At 44.6% G+C, this 20362-nt stretch overlaps 1 protein-coding gene across 3 annotated transcripts in view; it reads left to right on the top strand.

Moving 5' to 3' along the window:
- The window catches only part of MOB3B (MOB kinase activator 3B), a 209376-nt gene that overhangs the window by 156381 nt on the left and 32633 nt on the right, over nucleotides 1-20362 (top strand). For all 3 annotated transcript variants that reach the window (XM_082656522.1, XM_082656524.1, XM_082656523.1), the window contains exon 3: nucleotides 15718-15920. In XM_082656522.1, the coding sequence (XP_082512648.1) occupies nucleotides 15718-15920 (203 nt within the window). The remainder of the gene's footprint in view (nucleotides 1-15717; nucleotides 15921-20362) is intronic.

Here is a 20362-nt window from a genome sequence, read left to right as displayed (position 1 = left end):
ACTGTGCCATCAGGGAAGCCCTAATCTTACTTTTTAAAAACTATATATTATATATATGCAAAGAGACAAGAATGGAAGGTTACATACCAAATATTACCAGTGGTTATTTCTTGGTGGGATTATGGATCGTAATGGTATCTTTACTTGACAGCATTTTCTAAATTTTCTTAAACATTACTCATATGATTAGAGCAAAAGAAATGAGGCAGTCACCTACTTTTATAAATTTATGTTCCCAAATACCTGTCTGAAACACAAACCATAGGTTTATAAGTTAGGAGATTTTTTCAGAGAACTCGAAAACGTATAAGAATTGCTAATTACAGTCCCAAAGAGTGCTAATGCCTTTGGGGCCAGGACATGTGAGAACCTTCCTAGGAATGGGGAGAGGTGCCGTTGGACAAGGGGACACTTGCTCTGCAAGGTTGTCATGGGGATGGGCAGCGGTGGTCGGGCGGGGGGGCTTCTAGGATCCTCTCAGGATGCGTGGGGTGGGGCTTTTGTTCTCTCTTCCCGTGACAGCTGGCTGACAGTGTTTCTGTGTGACATCACCAAGGTACCACAGTAGGTAGTAAATGTAGAATAGACCAAATGCGCCATGCCAAGGGGGTTTAGCGGTGTCCATGTATTGTGTAAATATGCAGGCAGTAAGAAAGTCAAGCCTGCATAATTTGAGGACCACCTAGGAAGGTTACCAAAGAAAAGATGTAGGGTTGCAAAACACAAACCCATTTGCTTCCATCACCCCCAGGAGTCTGTCTATCAATGTGCCCAGTGGTGTTGCCTTCAGAAAAAAAGCAAATGATACCTTCTGCACATTTGTGTCAAATGGAGCACTTTAGAAAGAGGACGGTCCCACTGCAGGGCTCCGAGGGGCCTGGAAGGAAGATGGAATCTGAAAGTATTACGTACTCAGGGACGTATTACGTACCCTAGGACGGTGTACGTAAGTATTATGTACCCTAGGATGGTGTTCCTAGGGTAATGGTTTTCTAGTATAGCCAATAGATATTTTCTATGCAACCAAGCCTCACCTGGCCTCACAAAACAAAACAAAGTGTATTAACTACCTGCTTCCACATAGAGAAACACAATGTTTTCTTTAAAGGGTCTAGGCTGGCAAAGTAAATGAATGAAATGAACGGAGCTGCCCAGGGAAGTACAGCATCTCCAGTTTACAGGGAGCAGACATCACTTAGTTATTGCCGTGTGAGAATTTCAGTCCACTAGTGCCAGGTCTTTCGAGTTTTTCCAAGAGAAGCCAGACTTCTTAATATTTGTATCGTAGTTCCCAATTTCTAAATGTTGGCAGCATTTCAAAAATACTATGTAGTCCAAAGAAAACATGCCTTCTGGCTAAGGTTGGCCTGCAGCCGACAGTTTCTCACCTCTGCTTCAGAATCTCAAGTCCAAGAGAGGCAATTGCTTTAGTCACCTGCATCCTCTTCCTGTCCACCTCCACCAAATTCCAAAAGACAAATGTCCTGAACTCTCAGACTTTTCTTCTCAAAAGTCATGTTTCATTAAGGACCTTAAAATTGGCTAATGGCCTTACAGTAATTTATTTCAGTTGAGGATTTGTAAAACTATTCAGAGGTACGTTCTTGAAGGTGAGGTTAATTTTTTAAATAATTTTAAAGGAATTATGAACGTAGAGGGTGTATTCGTTGTATTATTTGAGGGTGTGTTATATGCTTTGCCGTGGGACGGATCTGGGTTGAGATTCCAGCTCCATCACCTAGTACCTGTGTCACTTGGGCACAGGTGATTCCCATTTTCTCATCTGCAAAGTGGGGGAAACAACTCCTGAGTTTGTTGGCTTGTTTGATTGGTAATGAATGATTTTAACATATGTTAATATCTGGTGCCGTTAGGTGCTCAGGAAATTAAGTTTCTCTCAGGAGCCAACGTAATGGAAACTTTTAATTGCAAATGTTATAAAATAACCTCATGAAGCTTTTCCACATTTTTATAATTTTAAAAATGCACTTTCTTCAGAAGTCCCATTATAGTAAATAGTGTTGCAGTTGAAACAGGAGAAATTAGAGAGAGTGAGGGGAAGAACCTCAAGAGTGTCCGATCAGTGCCAGGGTTCACTTACATTATAAGGGGACCTTATAATTTATCAGTCTAATTTAGCTCCTCTGATTATTGCTAAATTTCTAATATCTATCACATCCCCAAATATATGTGTTTGTTAATTTTTAACATCAGTTAATGGACAAATAGAGTACGTGCTGGGAGTTTTATCTGGCAAGGATAACTACTAACTGGATAGCTCTGTTTGGGCTATGCTGTGTATCAGAAATGGTTGGCTTCCCAGACATGGAACCTGTATGGTCACACAGGACCTGCCCTCAGAAGAGCCCCATGCTTGGTTTAATATTTGCTGTCGCCATCTTGAAATTCTTTATAATTTTTGAAAAAGGGCCTCCGCAAATTATGTAGCCAGTTCTGATCGGAGAGTGTCATCGGGAAACATCGAATTGTCAGTGCATAAACCAAAGGGTACAAACTCATGGCCCCTGGACCCTACTGAATATTTTTTGGCCCACAGAGTGGTTATCTTTTTTTAATATAAATAAACTTTTTATTTAGAAGAGTTTTATATTTGCAGAAAAATTGCAGAGATAAGACAGAGTTCCACATATAACTCATCCAGTTTCCCTTGTCAGGAACATCTTATGTTACATTTATAAGACATTTGTCACAAATGAGGAACTAACATCAGTGCATTTTCATTAACTAAACTCCACACAGTATTCAGATTTTAGAAGTTTTTCCCTAATGCCCTTTTCCTGTTCCTGGATTCCATCTAGGATACCACATTACATTTCGTTGTCAGGTCTCCTTACACCCTTCTGAGCTGACGTTTTCTCAAACTTTACTTGTTTTTGATGACTTCGACAATTTAAAGGAGTGCTGGTAAATGTTTTGTAGAACGTCCCCGAATTTGGGTTTGTCTAATATTTTTCTCATGGTTCCATTGGGGTTATGGGTTTTGGGTCAGAAGTCCACAGAGCCGAAGTGACATTTTCCTCACATCATATCAAAGGTATATGCCAAGAACATGCCAAGAAACTAATCAGTGATGGCATTGACCTTAGTTACCTGGCCAACGTTGTGTCTGCCAGGTTTCTCCATTTTAAAGTTACTCTTCCCACCTCCCTTTCCAAACTGCACTCTTTGGAAGCAAGTCACCTGGCATACCCCACAGTCAAGGCTACGGAAAGGAGTTCCACCTTCTTCAGGGGAAAGTAACTACGTAAATTTTTCGGAATTCCGCTGCAATTTGTCTGTTCCCCCCTTATTTATTCAATCATTTATTTCTATCAGTCTGGACTCGTGGGTATTTATTTTATACTTTCGGTTATAATCTAATACTACTCCATTTATTTTCTTGCTCAAATTCCAGCTTTGGCCTTGCAGGAGCTCTTTCAGGTTGCCTCCAGGGTCCCTTGGACACACCTCCATTGTTGTGTTTTTATCGAGGACTCCCTTTCTTTCTGGTGCTACAAAGTGTTCTGTTACATTTCCTGCCCCAGCCCTAGAATCAGCTGTTTCTCCAAGGGGCCCTGATTCCCCTTTTTGAAGAATGGTATTGGACACTAAGATCTGGAGGTTGCAGGTGCGCGTTCCTACCAAGACATTTTTTAATTTTAAAAATTAAAAAAAATTTACTGTAAATTAAAAATGTAATGTAAAATTAAAAAATTTTTAAACGTAAAATTTAAAAATTAAGCTGTCATAGAGAGTCAACTTTTCCAGGCTGAGTTAACTATGTAAAAATAAATTACACTAAAAATAAAATGTTTTTTAAAAATTTTTAATGTTTTTAAACTACCAACATTTAACTATGAAGAGATTTCACATTAGAACCTAGACTTCCGATTCTCTTGAAAGACCAGAAGTTCTGGCAATCCTGGACCCATATTCCTGCTCAACACAGTTAGCTGAGGCTGAGACACTTTTTCTTTCCTTCATAAAGCACTGTCCAGGTTGTCACATTCCCTATTGTATTACAGCCAGCCTACTTGACGCTTTTATGTCTCTTTCTGACCCTTGAAGGCATTTGAATAAGTGATTTCTGGTTAAGACCATATTCAAGTAAGTACTTTACAGATATACAGTTCAGACCATGAATTTAGCTCTACTTTGACCCAGTGATCAGATTTAAAAGCTACGTTTCTGGTTTCATCCCTAACCCACTAACGTACCTTCATTGGGTCTTACATGCAAATGCGATGACTCACCAATTTTTCTCAGTCCCTGCCAGAACCCTTCCAGCTCAGATGCAAAGAGTCATCTGCATCCACTTTCAGCCCCTTCAGCCTCATGCAGGGTGGGTCTTTGCATTCAGAGTCTGCTCTGAACTTCTTTGGCAAGTTTTCCTTTCTTACACCTTTTCTGTCTGGAGAAGATCCCCCAACAGTTACATCCCTGCCTCAGATCAATTTCTTCCTGTTCCCTTTTGGCTCTGCAAAGCACCCCTCAAGTTGGGATCCAATCATTGTTCTTTCTGGATCCGGCGTTTCTCAAAAGGATGGATTACTTTTGCTATCTTTTTCCTCTCCCCTGCCTTCCCCAATCATGTATCCCAGGATTGTTTGTTTCTCAATCAATCCTGGCTTATTTCAAACTTTAGTAACTCTGGAAAATGACCTACCTGATAGTTTTCTATTTATATGAAAATAGGTGCTTCGATATAAACATAAAATACAATTTGGGGAGGTGTTCTTTCCCAGTATGGGTGAAAAGTTAATAGAAAGATGCATCTGGGATCTGCTAGGTGTGAAGAGTTAAATGGCTATTAATTTTCACTGCAGCCTTATGGCCTTGGACTTGACAAGGTTAAACGTGGGCCAATAGCAGTTTCCTGGGGGATCTTTCCATAGCACAATGGTTTTCAGACTGTGACTCAAAGGCCACTGCCTGGGGACAGGAGAAGAAATCCAAGAGTAAAGAAAGGAAGTTCCACTAAGGGGGAGCCACAGCCAACCAGGCAGGAGGTGATGGTGGCTTGAGCTAGGGAAGCGGCAGTGGGGCTGGAGAGAAGTTTATAGATTAGAAACTATTTGGACAAGACTTGGTATTCTGTGTGTGTGTGTGTGTGTGTGTGTGTATTTTTTGTGTGTATTTTTCTGTATTTAAAAAAAATTAACTAGAGTTGATTTACAATATTGTGTTAGTTTCAGGTGTACAGCTTCAGATTCTTTTCCATTATAGGTTATTAGAAGATACTGAATATAGTTCCCTGTGCTATATTCAATATAAATAAATAAATCCTTGTTGTAAATCCTTGTTGTCTATTATACATATAGTGGTGTGTATCTGTTAATCCCGTACTCCTAATTTATCCCTCCCCTGCTTTCCCCTTTAGTAACCATAAGTTTATTTCCTATGTCTGAGTCTATTTCTGTTTTGTAAGTAAGTTGATTTGTATTATTTTTTAGATTCCACATATAAGTGATGTCATATGATATTTGTCTTTGTCTGACTTACTGAGGATGATAATCTCTAGGTCCATCCATGTTGCTGCAAGTGGCATTATTTCATTCTTTTTTATGGCTGAGTAATATTCCATTGTGTATACGTATGTGTATATACACATACATATGTACATATAGACCACATCTCAGACAAGACTGGGTTTTCATTACCCTGCACATAATGGAAGAAAGATTCTGCTGGTGAATAAAGAAAAGTTTTATTTGTGAAAATACTCACAACAGATCATCCATGACCAGGAGGCTGAGTCATTTGCAAGCTCTGACTGGGGCTCATGATCAAAGTGCTGGTGCTTCTGTCTGACTTTCCAGTTCTAATGAGGTTCATTAATACCATGTTCTCAGCTCACTCTATCTCATTTGGGCCATTTGATTTTCAGCAAATGCGGCAGGTCTGAACTAGCTAGAGTTCATCTTTAATGGCTTTTATTGCCAATCCATAGTGAATGAATGCCTTTCTCAGGTCTTCTTGGGTCTCTCTTGATGTACTTCCACCTCCACGCCAGGACAGAGCGAGGGAAGGCAGCCAGCCAACCTGGAGATGGGGATGCGAATAAGAAGGAGCTTCCAGGGCTTCCCTGGTGGCGCAGTGGTTGAGAGTCCGCCTGCCGATGCAGGAAACGTGGGTTCGTGCCCCGGTCCGGGAGGATCCCACATGCCGCGGAGCGGCTGGGCCCGTGAGCCATGGCCGCTGAGCCTGCGCGTCCGGAGCCTGTGCTCCACAACGGGAGAGGCCACAACAGTGAGAGACCCGCGTACCGCAAAAAAAAAAAAAAAAAAAAAAAAAATGAAGCAGCTTCCAGCAGCAGAGAAGTGGCACTGGGGACAAGAAGGGGCAGGTGACAGGCAGGCTCCTTTGGCTGGCTGAAACAGCACTTCCTCTGCCTCGCAAATGGCACGTCTGAGAGAATTAACAGTCTGTTTAGAACGTATCATCACTTGCTATTCTGTTTTCCCTCCTTTTGGTCCAGCCAGTGTAATAATGGGTCTGAGGGTAACTCGGGGTTGGGGCGAGGGGCAGCTGGGACTGGGCAGACGGAGCTGGGGAAGAGAGTAGTAGCCAGTTTATTTCTAACCATTTGCAGCTGTCAGCTTGTTTGGGGACTTTTTTTTTTCAGGCAGAGGAACAAAGTCTTGCTACACAGGATTGTTTTCCTTGGCATGGTGTACAGACACTTTCTTGAGGAATGCACTGAGATAACACAAAACATCTGCTTAGAAGGATCGGTCCTCCAAAGCTGAATTTTCATCAGCAAGAGTATGAGGCTTCTTTAGATAAATATATATATATATGTTTTGCAGGAGGCAGGAGACTGTGGATGGAATGGTCAAGAGAATAAACTATGAGCAGAGGATTTTTAAGAAATGGGTCTATGTTGTTAACGTTTCTTTTCTTTCTTTTTCTTTCTTCATTGTGATCCAATTGTGTTTTGTTTTGCAAGTATTTTGGAAATGGTATGTTCTCAGCCACGCTGCCGGAGGAGGCCTGTTTTCTTTTCCCACGTGTGTGGGATGTTGTTTTTATTCATGAGCTATTGAGAATGAGTGGTTTTTATGACTTGTAGAGGGATTTTCACATGCACACTCCTGGTACTGGCGTCCAAAGACCAAAAGGACAGCACACATGCTCTCAGACAGGAGTGACAGTGTGAAGGAGCTCAAGATAGGCATTTCTGGTTGTTGTTACTGACATGCCATTGGGGTCCCCAAGGGATTAGATTAGCCAAGGCATTAGGCTTCATCCCGTGTCACGTGGAAGCTCCTCGGACAGTTCACACAGTGTTTCCATATATCACCTTGGGTCCAAATCTGCTTTCCAAGAAGAGTTTGTCCTTTAGAGAAAAGGCAGCTCCATCTGTGCCGTTTCATTAGCCCTCCCCCACCCTGGACTCTAATGAGGAAGAGTCTCACCTTTTAAAGCAGTAATAACATCAGCGGCCTTTCGCCGAATGCCTCTGAAAGCCTGCTGGCCCTGGGCTCCGTGTTTAATCCTCCCAGTCTCACCAAATACCAGGTATAATTATCCTCATTCCTCAGATAAGGAAACCGAGCCTTTTAGAAGTTAGCAAACTCACTCCCGGGCAAGTATCAGGGGAGTTCCACAGCTGGAATCTGAAACCAGTGATTGACACCAGAGCCAGACGCTTAACCAGTGTCCACGAATGACACATGCCTTTGGGGAAGTAAGAGCCAATATGCCCTTTTCCACCTTCGTCTTTTAACAGATTTGTCTTCTCCAGTTCTGCCAATTGGATTGGCAAGAGATGAAACGAGGCGTAAGAATCCCATCCAGTTTCCTGGCAGAGTGGAAAGAGCATAGGCTCTGGAATCAGACAGACTTGAATTCAGACCCCTTTTCACCACAGACTAGCTCTAAACCCCGGGCCAGTCAGTCCCCGCACCTTTCTGAGCTTTGATTTTGGTTTACCTCCGCTCTGGGCACTAAGCCTCCTTCTGGGAGGAGCGTGGATGCACTCCCTGCCCTCAGGGAGCATACAGTCTGGAGGGGGTGGCAGACCTGAGCCGGTACCCACACACATCAGTGTGCAGTTGCTGTCAGGAGAGTTACAGGAGCAGATGGTACATGCCAGGCAACCTGAGTCTGGGGACGATGGGAGGCTTTCAGCTGAGCTGTACAGAAGGAAGAGGCGTTAGCTAGGTGAACGACAGGCGGGAATGTCTGCCCGCTGGAACCTGGGATGTTCTGGGGCCAGTCCTCTGGTGTCCCTGTAGACAGGCTTTGAGGCCGTGCTCTCCAGAGCTCCACAGCCCAGGTTCAACCCAGTGTCGTCAGAGACCAGGTTCTCAGCCCTAAGCATCTGGCTTTCTCTCCAGAAGAAAACAGAGAAAAACCATGAAAACAAGAATGGGCAGCAGCTAGCTTGGAAACTGCCGCCTGGGTCTTGTTTGACTTTGGGACCTCCATCTCCCAACTGTGGCCCTGTCATAGCATCTCTGCGTTCTCTGAGGGACTCTCTCCTTTTGCAGCTTCCATAACAGGATAAAAAAAAAAAACACAAGCCATTTAGACAACTTCTTGTTCTTTTTTTTTTCCAGAGGTGCCTGAAAAGGAAGGATTGAATGGGGCATTTGGGGGCTAAGTGAAAGGGAGGGGAGGCGAGGGGATGAGGAAGAAAGAAAATGGATTGAAGCTCAGAAATTACTGGAATTTTTATTCAGTTCTGTTTGGGAGAAAGGATAGTTACTGAGTCAGAGATGAAAGGCAAATCCGCATGGGGCCCCAGAGAAATGATTATATTCCATGCTCAATTTAGCTCTCGCACTCAATGTGGCTTGGAGATGAGAAAGTTTGTGGTTAGACACATTCATAAACTCAGCAGGGCTCTGTCAGATGCTGGTTCCCGGCTGAGTACCAGGTCCTCCCCAGCAGCAGAAACGGAGCCGTGAAGCTGCCTGGTCGGGCCTTCAAGAGGGGCTCCAAGCCCCACAGGCTCACTGCACCCTCCGCCTTCACCCCAACTCTCTGGCTGGCCTCCTCCTTGGCCCGATAACTTAGCAAACTCTAGTCTTGCTTTGAGTCTAATTGTTGAGCCAATTCCTGCTGGACCATGTGAGTGATTGGTTTGGGATTCTGACCTCTGCCCAGGCACCTTGCCTGGGCTCATTCTGGAATCTGAGTTCAGCCTGGTCCCGTTTTCAGCTCACTGATCCCATTTGCAGAGACCAAGCCACACAGCCTGCCCCGAGCCATCCAGATCTATCTTTGAGCACCTAGATGTCTATCACCTCTTTGTGAAGCTCATCTGAACACGTCTTCTCATCTCGAGCCAGCTTGTTGGAGTCTGAAATTTCCCAGCTTGAATCTGAGAGTCAGGGGCTGTGGCTCAGGGTAGGGTAGAGGAAGGGGAGGCTCTGAGATCAATCGTGCTTGCAAATCATGTCGAGACCTTCTGTTCAAAGGTTGTTTTCTATAGGGATTTCCCTGGCGGTCCAGTGGTTAAGACTCCACGCTTCCATGGAGGGGGCACGGGTTCGATCCCTAGTCTGGCAAGTTCCGCATGCTGCATGGCATGGCCAAAAAAAAAAAAAAAGCCTCTCTAACCTATTCTAAAGGTTGTTTTCTATATGATCAATACATATCTGTCTGAGATTATTGTCGGAAGGTTTGTCTGGGTTATTATAAGACTAGTCAAAGTTTAACTCCAAACCCTTCAGATATGCCATCTACTTCAGTTATGACTCTGGTTAATATTGTCTGGCATTAACTTTCTAATTGAGTACAGTGACTGAAAATTAACTCTGACCCCCCCGAAAAACTATATTGAAAGGTAAAAAAGGGAGGTTTTAATGATAAAAAAAGGAGTTTCAGATTCTTTCTTCCCGCCCCCTAGGCTAGATGGAAATGTTCTTCATCCCAGAGCTCTCCTCCATAGAAGAGCATTGTGTAGCCTTGCAAGCCAGGACCATATCAAGACTCTGGCAAAAGCTATCATTTCTGCTGTAGGCTTTTCTCCTCCCCCAAATAGGCGATGATGGATTCACATCTTGACTAAATAAGATCACTGCTCTCTTATGATTCAACTTTGAATGATGAGTGTTCCCTACCTAGCCCTGTGCCAGGTGCTTTTAAAGATACAATCAAAGTATAAAACAGTCCCTTTGTTCAGGGAACTTACAGTAATACAAGACATAAATATGAGTAATTTGTAGAAAATAATGCAAAGCCAAATATCATCCAGGGCTTAATTGAGTACCTACCACTCTAAATTCTTTGCACGTTCAGGACTGATGGATTAATACCAAGACTGCCCTCCTGAAAATAAATATGCAGGAGGAATTTAATCCCAAAGTATGTTACAAAGAACATTTGGTCAATGAGATACTAAAACTAACAGTGCACCGGAGTGCTTCCTATCTGCAAAGTATTAACAAAGCCTTTTACGTGTGTGTAGTTAATCCTCACGACAACCCCCTGAGCTACAGATAACATAAATATCCCTGTTTCTTTCCAGTTGCAGAAACTGCAGCTTAGAGATACTAAGCCGTTTGCATATGGTTACCTTGTTAATAGGTAGTAGAGCCAGAAATGAAACCTGGGAAGTCTGATTACAGACTCTTTTAAACCAATAGCTATTACAGGAAAAAGGAGGTTCCAGAGTTAAATAGGACTTTTGGCTACAGGAATGCTCAGATCCTTTACTATGCTTAGGTATATTGCAAACATTTATAAAAGCAGCATTTTGACAAGTATACCTGACCTCACGATCCTCTTTTTCTTAGCTAAGGACCTCCCAGAATTAGTCACTTTTAACACAGACCTTGGGAAGTACAAAAGTGGAGGGTCCCCAGTGTCTTAATGTATTCAAAGAAACAGAAGGGACAAAAGGACGGGGTTGGATACAGTCCTGAGCTGCGTCATTGGTGCCCCTCGGAACACATAGGCTGCCCTCTGCCCAGAGCCTTGCATGTTCTCCTCAGGTTCAGGCTGCCATGATAACAAGTCCAGTGTCCGTTTGAGATGGTTCATTAGCCTATCGTTCTTCCTACTGTTAGCCTGGATTTATCGAAAACAAGCAAACATTTTTTTGAGCTTCTTCTGCAAGCCAGGTACTGAGCTCAGTGGAGGTCAAAAAATGGTCATCTTAACAGTGAGGTTTGCTGCGCCATGGAGCTGTAACTGCAGAACGCCAAAGAAAGGGCCTGAGTTGTCGGAGCCAAACCTCTACTCTACGTCCTTTTATCTGTGGGGACGGGCAAACACTTTAGCTGAACTAAGCCACAGTTACATTAAAAAATAAATAAATAAATAAATAAATAAAATAATAATATCAGTGCTCAGGATTTCACTGGGAATAAATGACATCACACATACACATATCTGGCCTCTCTCAAGGTTCATTTTTCTGTGGCTATTTAATGGAGATTAGATACTTCTTACCGGCACCATGAAGACAAGAAACCCTCAGATAAATTAATTTTCATGAACTGGTCCCTCTGGAGCCTGTCAGGGAAAGAAGTAGATCAGCACTGAGTCTTACCCTGTCTTGCTTCCCTGAGGCCAGTTACACAGGATGAGAGTTCCAGGGTCCACCAAAGTGGTGGACATCCAGAGGGGTGATCTCTTCCACTTCCCACCTTCTGATGGTTTATTTAAAGTTTTCACACACACACACAAATCTGAACGCTTGGAAGGCAGGAGAGAAAGGGAGAAAAGGGCTAAGATAGTATACAAACTGTAGAATTGGACCCTGAACCATCAATAATATTGAATGAATTTCCCAAATGCCACATAGCTGTCTTATTCTTAACCCCACACTCTATGAGCTGCGATTTTATCTCTGGCTTAGCAGAGAACCCACTGGGGTTCTTAGGCTCCCTACAAATCCAGCCTAGGACTTCTCAGCTTCCCAAGTTGGCCTGGGGGTGACTGTGGTGCATGCTGAGCATGTCCTTACTTGAACCATTTACAATGTTCACTTTTTTTTTTTTTTTTGCGGTACGCGGACCTCTCACGGTTGTGGCCTCTCCCGTTGCGGAGCACAAGCTCCGGACACGCAGGCTCAGCGGCCATGGCTCACGGGCCCAGCCGCTCTGCGGCATGTGGGATCTTCCCGGACCGGGGCACGAACCCGTGTCCCCTGCATTGGCAGGTGGACTCTCAACCACTGCGCCACCAGGGAAGCCCTGCAATGTTCACCTTTGAAGAATGAATTACATGTAAGGAAGGGGATGGTGGAAGAGTCAGGGCCAACTTAGCAGCCAGAGACAAGAGATCTGAGGCTGGGGTCCTACCTACCCAAGGAGTTCAAGTGGGAAATAACAAAAGTAGGACTTCATCTCAAAGTTCCCACCACGTGCCAGACACATTACAGATACTATTATAAGAACCCTAGAGAGTAAATGTTTTTCTCCATTTTGTAATGAAATAGAGTGATCTAGTCACTTGCCTACACAGCTAGTAAGTTACAGGGCTAGGATTTTAATCTAGGTCTTCCAGACTCTGAAACCAGCTCTTCTCTATACCGTGAAGATCATGCGAGGGGCAAGAACAAACCAAGTTCAAGGTCAAAGGCAAGGCCAGAGACCAGGTGTGGAATGGAGGGCAGAGCCAAGAGCTCAAAGCTGATCAGACGTAGGGACTTGAGGGGTATGGGGGGATGCAGATTGGGGACACTCTAGAGGGACCCAACAAATGCCATGAACATCCTTGGTGTGTCCAAGATCTTGCCTTACCTTCAGTCAGCGTGTGTGGGGTGTGGGCACTGGCTTTAAAGGTCAAGCAGACGAAATGGCACAGCTGAAACCCCCCACCCCGGTGTCCCCTAGCAGCTGGTGACGTGAAAGGTGAACGCCCCTGGGGGGATTCAGGCCACCCAGGAAGGAAGGGCTTGGGAGCTGGAAGTGTGTGCAGAGTCCCAGAGCAACATCTCCAGATTTCAGAGTAGCGGGTACTCATGGGCTTTGGAGTTAGACAATCCTGGGTCCAAACCCCTCTACCATTTGCCAGCTGCGTGACCCGGGTAAGCTACTTAATTTTCTGAGTCTGTTTCCTCATTTATGAGATGGAAACAATAATAGTACCTAGACTTGTTACACACTCAGTAAATGTTGGCTTTTACCCTTAGTCCCAGGTCCATGGTCTAAGGCACCAGCAGAGAAAACACATCTCTGCTTGGGGGCCTCAGAGTATTAGCTGACCGCTTAGTACCTCGGATCTGTGGCTCCCAAGGGTTTGGACTTTTCTCACCCTTCCCTCCTCACCCCTTTCCTTTTTTAAAATTATGTTTCTGTGCCACCAAAGAGTAATCTTTAGATGCCTCGTTGCATTTAGCAATAAGCTGTGCTTTTATCCTTGGCAGAGAGAGTCACACTCCAAACATAACCAGATCTGTTAGATTTTAGAATCAGGCTGACTTGGTCCAAATCCCAGCCCTGCCACTGTTTACCTAAGTGGCCTGGAGCAAGTTAATCTGTGCTTGGCGTTAATTCATCTGTGATACAGGACTAGTAAAACCTACATCACGGACAGGTTGCAAAAGTAACACATGTCAACCTCTGCTGTTGTGTCCGTGTGGTTCCAGGACTCCCCTTCTGATGGGAACATAATCAACACTTGAATATGGATAATGGGGGATTCCATCACCTCTGGATCTCAGGCTTCTTTGAAGCCTCTAGTCCGTCTCCCAGGCTGGCAGCAGTGGTTTTCACTGGCCCCTCCTTCAGCAGAGAAAACACCTATCCGCTCTGGGGGGAGCTGCCCTCCACCTTTGGCCAGCTTTACATCACCCCACCCCCAACCCCCAGCATCTGTTGCCCAGACAGCCAGCTGCCAAGCTGTGCCCAAGTCTCTCCCTGGGTTCATTTGATATGTTGCCACTTTGTTTTGGAAGAAAAGCCAATATCAGTGCCGGACCCTGGGGAGGCAGATTCCTGCCTCTGCCAGCTGCCAGCTGTGTTCCGTCGCTCATCCTGTCCTCGGTGTCCCAGGTGATCCCGTTACAGAGTGTCTCTCACCAGACAGCTGCCACTGGGACCCTGTGGAGGCACGGACAGCAAAACTCCAAGCTTGCTGGGGACCAGGGACATGCCCTGAGCGCAGCTCTGCAATTCTGCCAAGAGGCTGGTGGTCATGTCTGCCTTTTCCTGATAAGGGTAATTACTTGCCTTATAACAACGGCTAGATGTTCCAGATCTACAAAGCAGAGAGCGGGGGCCGGGGAGGTGTCATTCCCTTTAGCAAGCGCTTACTCTGTCCTGGGCGCTGTAGGAGGGTTTTAGTCATGCTGACACTCCTGGCCATGCAAAAAAGGCCTTGTTTTGACTCCTCCTTAACTGACAAAAAAACAAAAGTCACAGGGGTGTCACTTCTAATCCTCAGGACAATTGGCAATTTTACTTGCATCCTACATATGGAGAAACTGAAGCTCAGAGAGGGTAAATAACTTGTCTGTGGTCCTACGGCTGGAAAAGGAGCGGAATAGGAATTCAAAGGTATTTAACTTTGGAATCCATGACGTCACTACTTAAGAACAGAGTAAAGACCAGGAGTTTAAGCCGTGTCTGAGAGGCAGAAAGGAAGTGGGCTTGGGATTCTCCTATTTGTTGCTCTGACCAAGCTGGGAGTAGTGGTCATCAGACAGGAAATCTGGGAGATTCCTCTGCCCCCTCACCCAGTCTGTGTTATGAAAAACAACCCCCAACTCTTACCTTCCCTCAAGGAGATGAGGGGACAATAAGTATAATGCAAAGTTTCCATGAAGTTTTGTTGCATTTGCGCACCTCAGAAACAGTGTATCTCAGAAAACGTTTGGATCCGAATTTGCAAACTGGTAGTCTGCAGGCCGAGTTATCCTAGGAAGATGTTTTGTTTTGACCTGCTGTATTTTTTCTTTTTTAAATGTCAGGTTAATTGCTATCATTTTAAAAATAGAACTCCAGGGCTTCCCTGGTGGCACAGTGGTTGAGAGTCCGCCTGCCGATGCAGGGGACATGGGTTCGTGCCCCGGTCCGGGAAGATCCCATGTGACGTGGAGCGGCTGGGCCCGTGAGCCATAGCCGCTGAGCCTGCGCGTCCGGAGCCTGTGCTCCGCAACGGGAGAGGCCACAACAGTGAGAGGCCCGTGTACTGCAAAAAAAAAAAAAAAAAAGAACTCCAGATAGTTCATATAGAACCCCAGATTTCTGAATCATCTTGCAAAACCAGATCTCGTAGCCCCGGACCTCTGTCGCCATCTGGCCACCACTGACTGAGTTGTGCAGCGGCTGCTTCCTTTGATGAGAAACGGCTTTCTAATTTGCTGCAGTCCTCACTGCTCCCTATTACTCTGTGTCAAGGAGTGCCAGTCTCCCTGGATCATCGCCCTCCTTCTACCAGTTTTCTTACATTAGAGATAAGAGGAAAAGGAACTTCCCTGGGCTCTAAAAAGTGGGAAAAGTAAAAAAGCAAGAAGCGAGAGTGCCTGTTTCTATCTAAAAATAAATATTTCTGTGCGTTTATCTGCACCAAAAAAGATATAACCAAAGAAACAAACCTGGCCCTCTTTGTTCATTTTTTTGGTCTTTTCGTGGTTGTTGGTGTTTGAATTTAACACCATTTTAGCCACTTTTTCAGACAATGTCCAATGCAGCTGGGCATTTGCAGGCTGGCCCAGAAGCCCGGGTCCAGGACTGTTCTCCAGCCTCACACGTGTGCTCGGGGCCTGCCAGAGCTTCCCCATCATGGTTTTGTTCCCTTTTTCCCTTTCTCTAGGTGTTCCCTTCCCAAAGAACTTCCTGCAGATCTGCAAGAAGATCCTGTGTCGCCTCTTCCGGGTCTTCGTACACGTCTACATCCACCACTTCGACCGGGTCATTGTGATGGGCGCGGAGGCCCACGTCAACACCTGCTACAAACACTTCTATTACTTCGTCACTGAGATGAACCTCATAGACCGCAAGGAGCTGGAGCCCTTGGTAAGTGTCACTGTGCAGTGGCGGCACCCAGGTCACCCCAGGAGCTCAGCCACTTGTCACAGAACACTGCCTCGCCCGTGCAAACTGATGGCCAGCTCCTAACCAGAGGATTGCAGAATTGGACAGGAGTTAGAGGCCAGCTAAAGGGCAGGAGATGCCAAGATGTGCGCGGCCATCAAACGGAGGTCTTACATTTCTCCCTGGGGTTGTCATGGTTTGGGCCGGAGGAAGTAGCTTTAATTCTCAGCTCCAAAACCAATCACCTATTCACTTAACCCCTTAAATGGGCATCTTTGAGCTCTATGTCATCTCTTACACTGTTTTCCAAAGAAAGTAAGAAACGTTTCTTCAGTCAGTGAATAAATATTCAGTACCTACTGGGAGGCACCTTCTAGATACATAAAGTCAAGTTAAACTATTTTTGAGTAGCTTTTACTCCAGAGATATAGAGAGAGGTGAGCCCGAGATGAGAATACAGTATCATGGGGACTTTGCTTTTCATACTGAATCTCCTGCAATGCAGTTTTAATGGAATATATGAGAATCTAGAACACTTGGTTAAAAAAACTTTACTATTATTGTTTAAGTGAGTGGGGAGTCCTTTCATTTTCTTTATAGACTATCTTTACAGTAGGACTCAAACTGTGCTTTGGAAGTCAAGGGCCCCTAGAAACCCTACATCTTTTGTGACATATATCATACTATGGTACCCTCATCACAGCTCTCCCTAGCAACTCTATCTAGTACCGTCTTATCCAGTATAATCAGTGCTTTATCGTAAAATCATGCTTTTTTCCTGAAACAGTTAAAAGTGGCAGTTTTGCTAAATATAACTGACAGAACAACTAAATTTCATCCAACTCCATTTGAACAACGGCCTGAGCACAGGGGCCAGACCGGTCTTTTGCTAGCCTGTCTTCCTTTCTCTTGAAGTACATGTTTTTAAAATATAGGTTTTCTAAATTGTTTATGTATGGTGAGGCCAACAAGTCAAGAGATGACTGCCAAAGCAGCTCTACTCAATAAAAACTAATTAAAAAAAAAAAAAAAGACATGACTGCCATTGAAAAGATAGTTTGTTTTACTGACAGATCCCAAGAGAAGGGGGTATACCACGGTATGAGGACCACATGGGGAAGGACGCAGACTAGTCAGGGACAACACGGGCAGGAGCCTTTCTTGTGGTTTCCCTGGGAAGGAATGGGCGAGGCAGGGTAAGAAGGCTAAACATGGACTAATTTGAGTAATTTCAGCAGGTTCTGGGGCAGGGGGGCTACCCCTAGCTGATCACCTGGTGCTATGGTGATTAGGCCAAAGGGATTTTAGCCCTAAGAGGCCATAGCAGAGGTGGTTGGGAAAGTGGGTTCTGGATTGGTTGGTTTGTGTTGATTGGTGAGTAAACAGCTCAAGGATGAGTTGTCTACTATCTCTAGAAATTGGTTAGCCCTGGAAGGGGCATTCAAGAATCAAAACGCAAAAACCAAAAGACATGTTTAATACAGTAGAGTGCCTGTATCTGGCAAAGAAGATGTTGGGGAATTTTACATATCACCTTTAGAGTTTCTCAACTTGAAATCTATAATTACGCTTTGCGAATACATGGCAAAAAACCCATTTTTTCTGTGTGTCACTCAAGAGTTGTGGAACAAAGCAAGACTCGCTGGGTACAAGTGAGATATATCATTGGCTAAAGCATTTATTTTCTTCATTTTCTTTCACAACCACTTTCTAGAAAGCTCTTGGCAAGAACTAAGTTGTCTCTGAATTCAGTTGGACGAGTAGTGTGGAAAGAAACTAGAACATAATCATGGTGAGGTTTTGCTCATTTGTCTTGTATAAAGGCTGTTGTGGGTAAACAGAAAAGGTTGTGCAAACAGCAAAAGGGAGTTAAAGGCCTGAAAGGAGTTGATAAAGCTAATTTCAGAAAATGTTAAGGACAGAGTGGATAAGGGCAGGTGAATGAAGAGGGTGGAGCAAACACTCTGATCTCCAGGAGAACATGGGTCTCCTTCTGGGGAGTTTGGTTCAGTTGCTTTCAGTTGACATGTTCAGGTGGAGGGGGGACACCTTCCCTAAAGGTCCACTGGAAGGAAGAGGCTCTCCTCAGCACTCAAGTTTGGGTTTCTCTGAGTTAAAGGAGCAGAAACATCTGATGGAGAGAGCTGAATGTTAATTTCTTATCTACGTACGGAAGCATGAAGGCCATTGGAGGACAAAGCCGAGTGTAAGTTAACAAGTAGATAAAGCCTTCCTTTGCCATCAGAGCACTCTCAGTTACAGCGGACCCTTGAACAACATGGGTTTGAACTGCACAGGTCCACTTATACGCTGTATACTGCATCCAAGGTTAGTTGAATCTGTGGATGCGGACCCATAGATACAGAGGAAACTCAGTCATGGAGGGCCCAACTATAAATTATACTCAGATTGTCAATGGCATGGGGGTTCGGGGCCCCTTACCCCCACGTTGTTCAAGGGTCAACTGTATTCTCTACAACTGAAGAAGGGCCCCAGGGATTCTAACACCTGGCAGTGCCGGGAACTGACTTGAAGTCTGAGTCACAGAAAGGGCTGGAACAACCCATTTACTCTATCAAGAGATAAGAGCCTATTTTGGGGAATGGGGAACAAACTATGATTGGATTAACCAGGAATTATTAACAGTAGGTGTGAGCAAGAAGGGATATCAATTTTTTTCCCAGAAGCTTATAGTTCTTTAAATTTTGCTTGAAACAGCCTACTTTTATGTTTTGTTCATTTTAATTACAGGGAGATTCATTTCAATGCTTGTACATATTAATAACAAGTGCTTTTAATGCTTAACTGTCTGAAATTATGTATTCATTTTACACAAATCAATACCTATAAAGTAACAGAAAAAGATTGAGAATGTTTCCGAAGACAGTCATTATCTTACCACAGTTCAATGTCCACTAAGAATATTGAAAGTGCTGGAATACCTAACTTCCAAGTCTACTATTGCAATGCTGTAGTATTAAAATCAGTCCTGTTATATCAAATCAATACATATGTATTTGATTTGCATATATCAAGTACCCTATATATGCAAGGCAAGTTGCTCAGATGTTCTAATTGTATAAGAAGGATAAGCTTTTGAGAATTGACAAATGCAGTCTAAAAAAATATAAAATAATGACTGTCACTCATCTTTGGTCCTTGAAGGATGATGAAAGTCAGGCATTTGGCTTCATGTTCTAGTACCTTCTTTAGAATCTAATGCAGCTAGGGGTCAGAAGGGCAGCACTTGTCAGGCCAGTTTCCTCAGCAGCTCCAGAGTCGCCACACCTCCAGTGGGACATTCCCGATGTTATGCCTCGGGATTCCGCAGTGTAGGATGCAGAAGCCCCCCCTCATGTTTCTCTCCGCCATGTTCCCGCCACGCACAGCCATGCTCCTCAGCCGGCCCTGTTACTTTTGTCTGATGTTGGCTGAGTGCCCAACGCACTGGTTGTGTTGAGGGTACAGCACCCCACAGGGGTAGGAGATTCAGTCTCAGACAGTGCTTACCACAAGGCTCAGACTCTCTGGGTTCAAACCCTGTACCCTTCATTCACTAACTCGCAATTTCAAGCACGGTTTTCCAAAGCCTTATTTTACTCATTTGTAGAATAGGTATAATAATAGAATTGTAAAAACTAAATGGGTTAGTCACACGATAGGTGCTTAAGAAGTGTTGGCTGTTAAATGAGATAACGCATGTACAGTGGCTGTCATATAGTAAGCAGAGGTACCCTAATTCTCCCTTCCCCAGCTCCCATGGCCTTTTGCCATCTTGGGGATCCCCTAGGTAGTCTTGTAGCAGATATAGTTCATTGTATTTGTATTAGTGTCTCCCACAGGATTGTCAACTCTTTGAGGGCTGGGAGTAAACGGGACATACGCTTGTATTGCCTGTGTTGCCAAGCACCTAATAAATGCTTAGTGTGTTTTTGAATCCGGAAGAGTACTTTGAGGATGATCCCCATTCAAAGGGATTACACACTAGTCATTCCTTCTTTGGTGCCACCCTCATCTCAGAACATGCCTGCAGACCTCCACTTATCCACAGTTGGAAATAAAGCTTCGTGCTAGCGGATTAGCAGTAGAGATTAAAAGCAAAATAAGGTGCAGAGCAGTAAAGGGGTGCAGCCTCAGACCTGACAGAGAAAGCTGGGACCCCAGCTCCGTCAGTTCCCTGATCCAGATTCCAACTATATCACCTAGGAGGATGTTGGATGCTCTCACACTGTGTCCTGGTGGACCAGGTGTACAGTGACCAAGCCTCCCAGATTTAGCACAAAAGAATCCCATGTCTTGGGAAAACTCTGTCCCTGGCAAAGGGGGACAGTTGGTCACCCTATCAGGCCTCTGAGGGGAAATACAGCTTGGAATTCAGAAGCTGGGAAGAGGTCACCCTGGCAGCCCAGTGAGGAAGGCCAGCA

The sequence above is a fragment of the Grampus griseus genome (genome assembly GCF_964374135.1).
Source record: "Grampus griseus genome assembly, chromosome: 6".
NCBI classification, from domain to species: Eukaryota; Metazoa; Chordata; class Mammalia; order Artiodactyla; family Delphinidae; genus Grampus; species Grampus griseus.
Note: the sequence above shows the minus strand (reverse complement) of the source record. Positions and strands in the feature narration are given on the sequence as shown.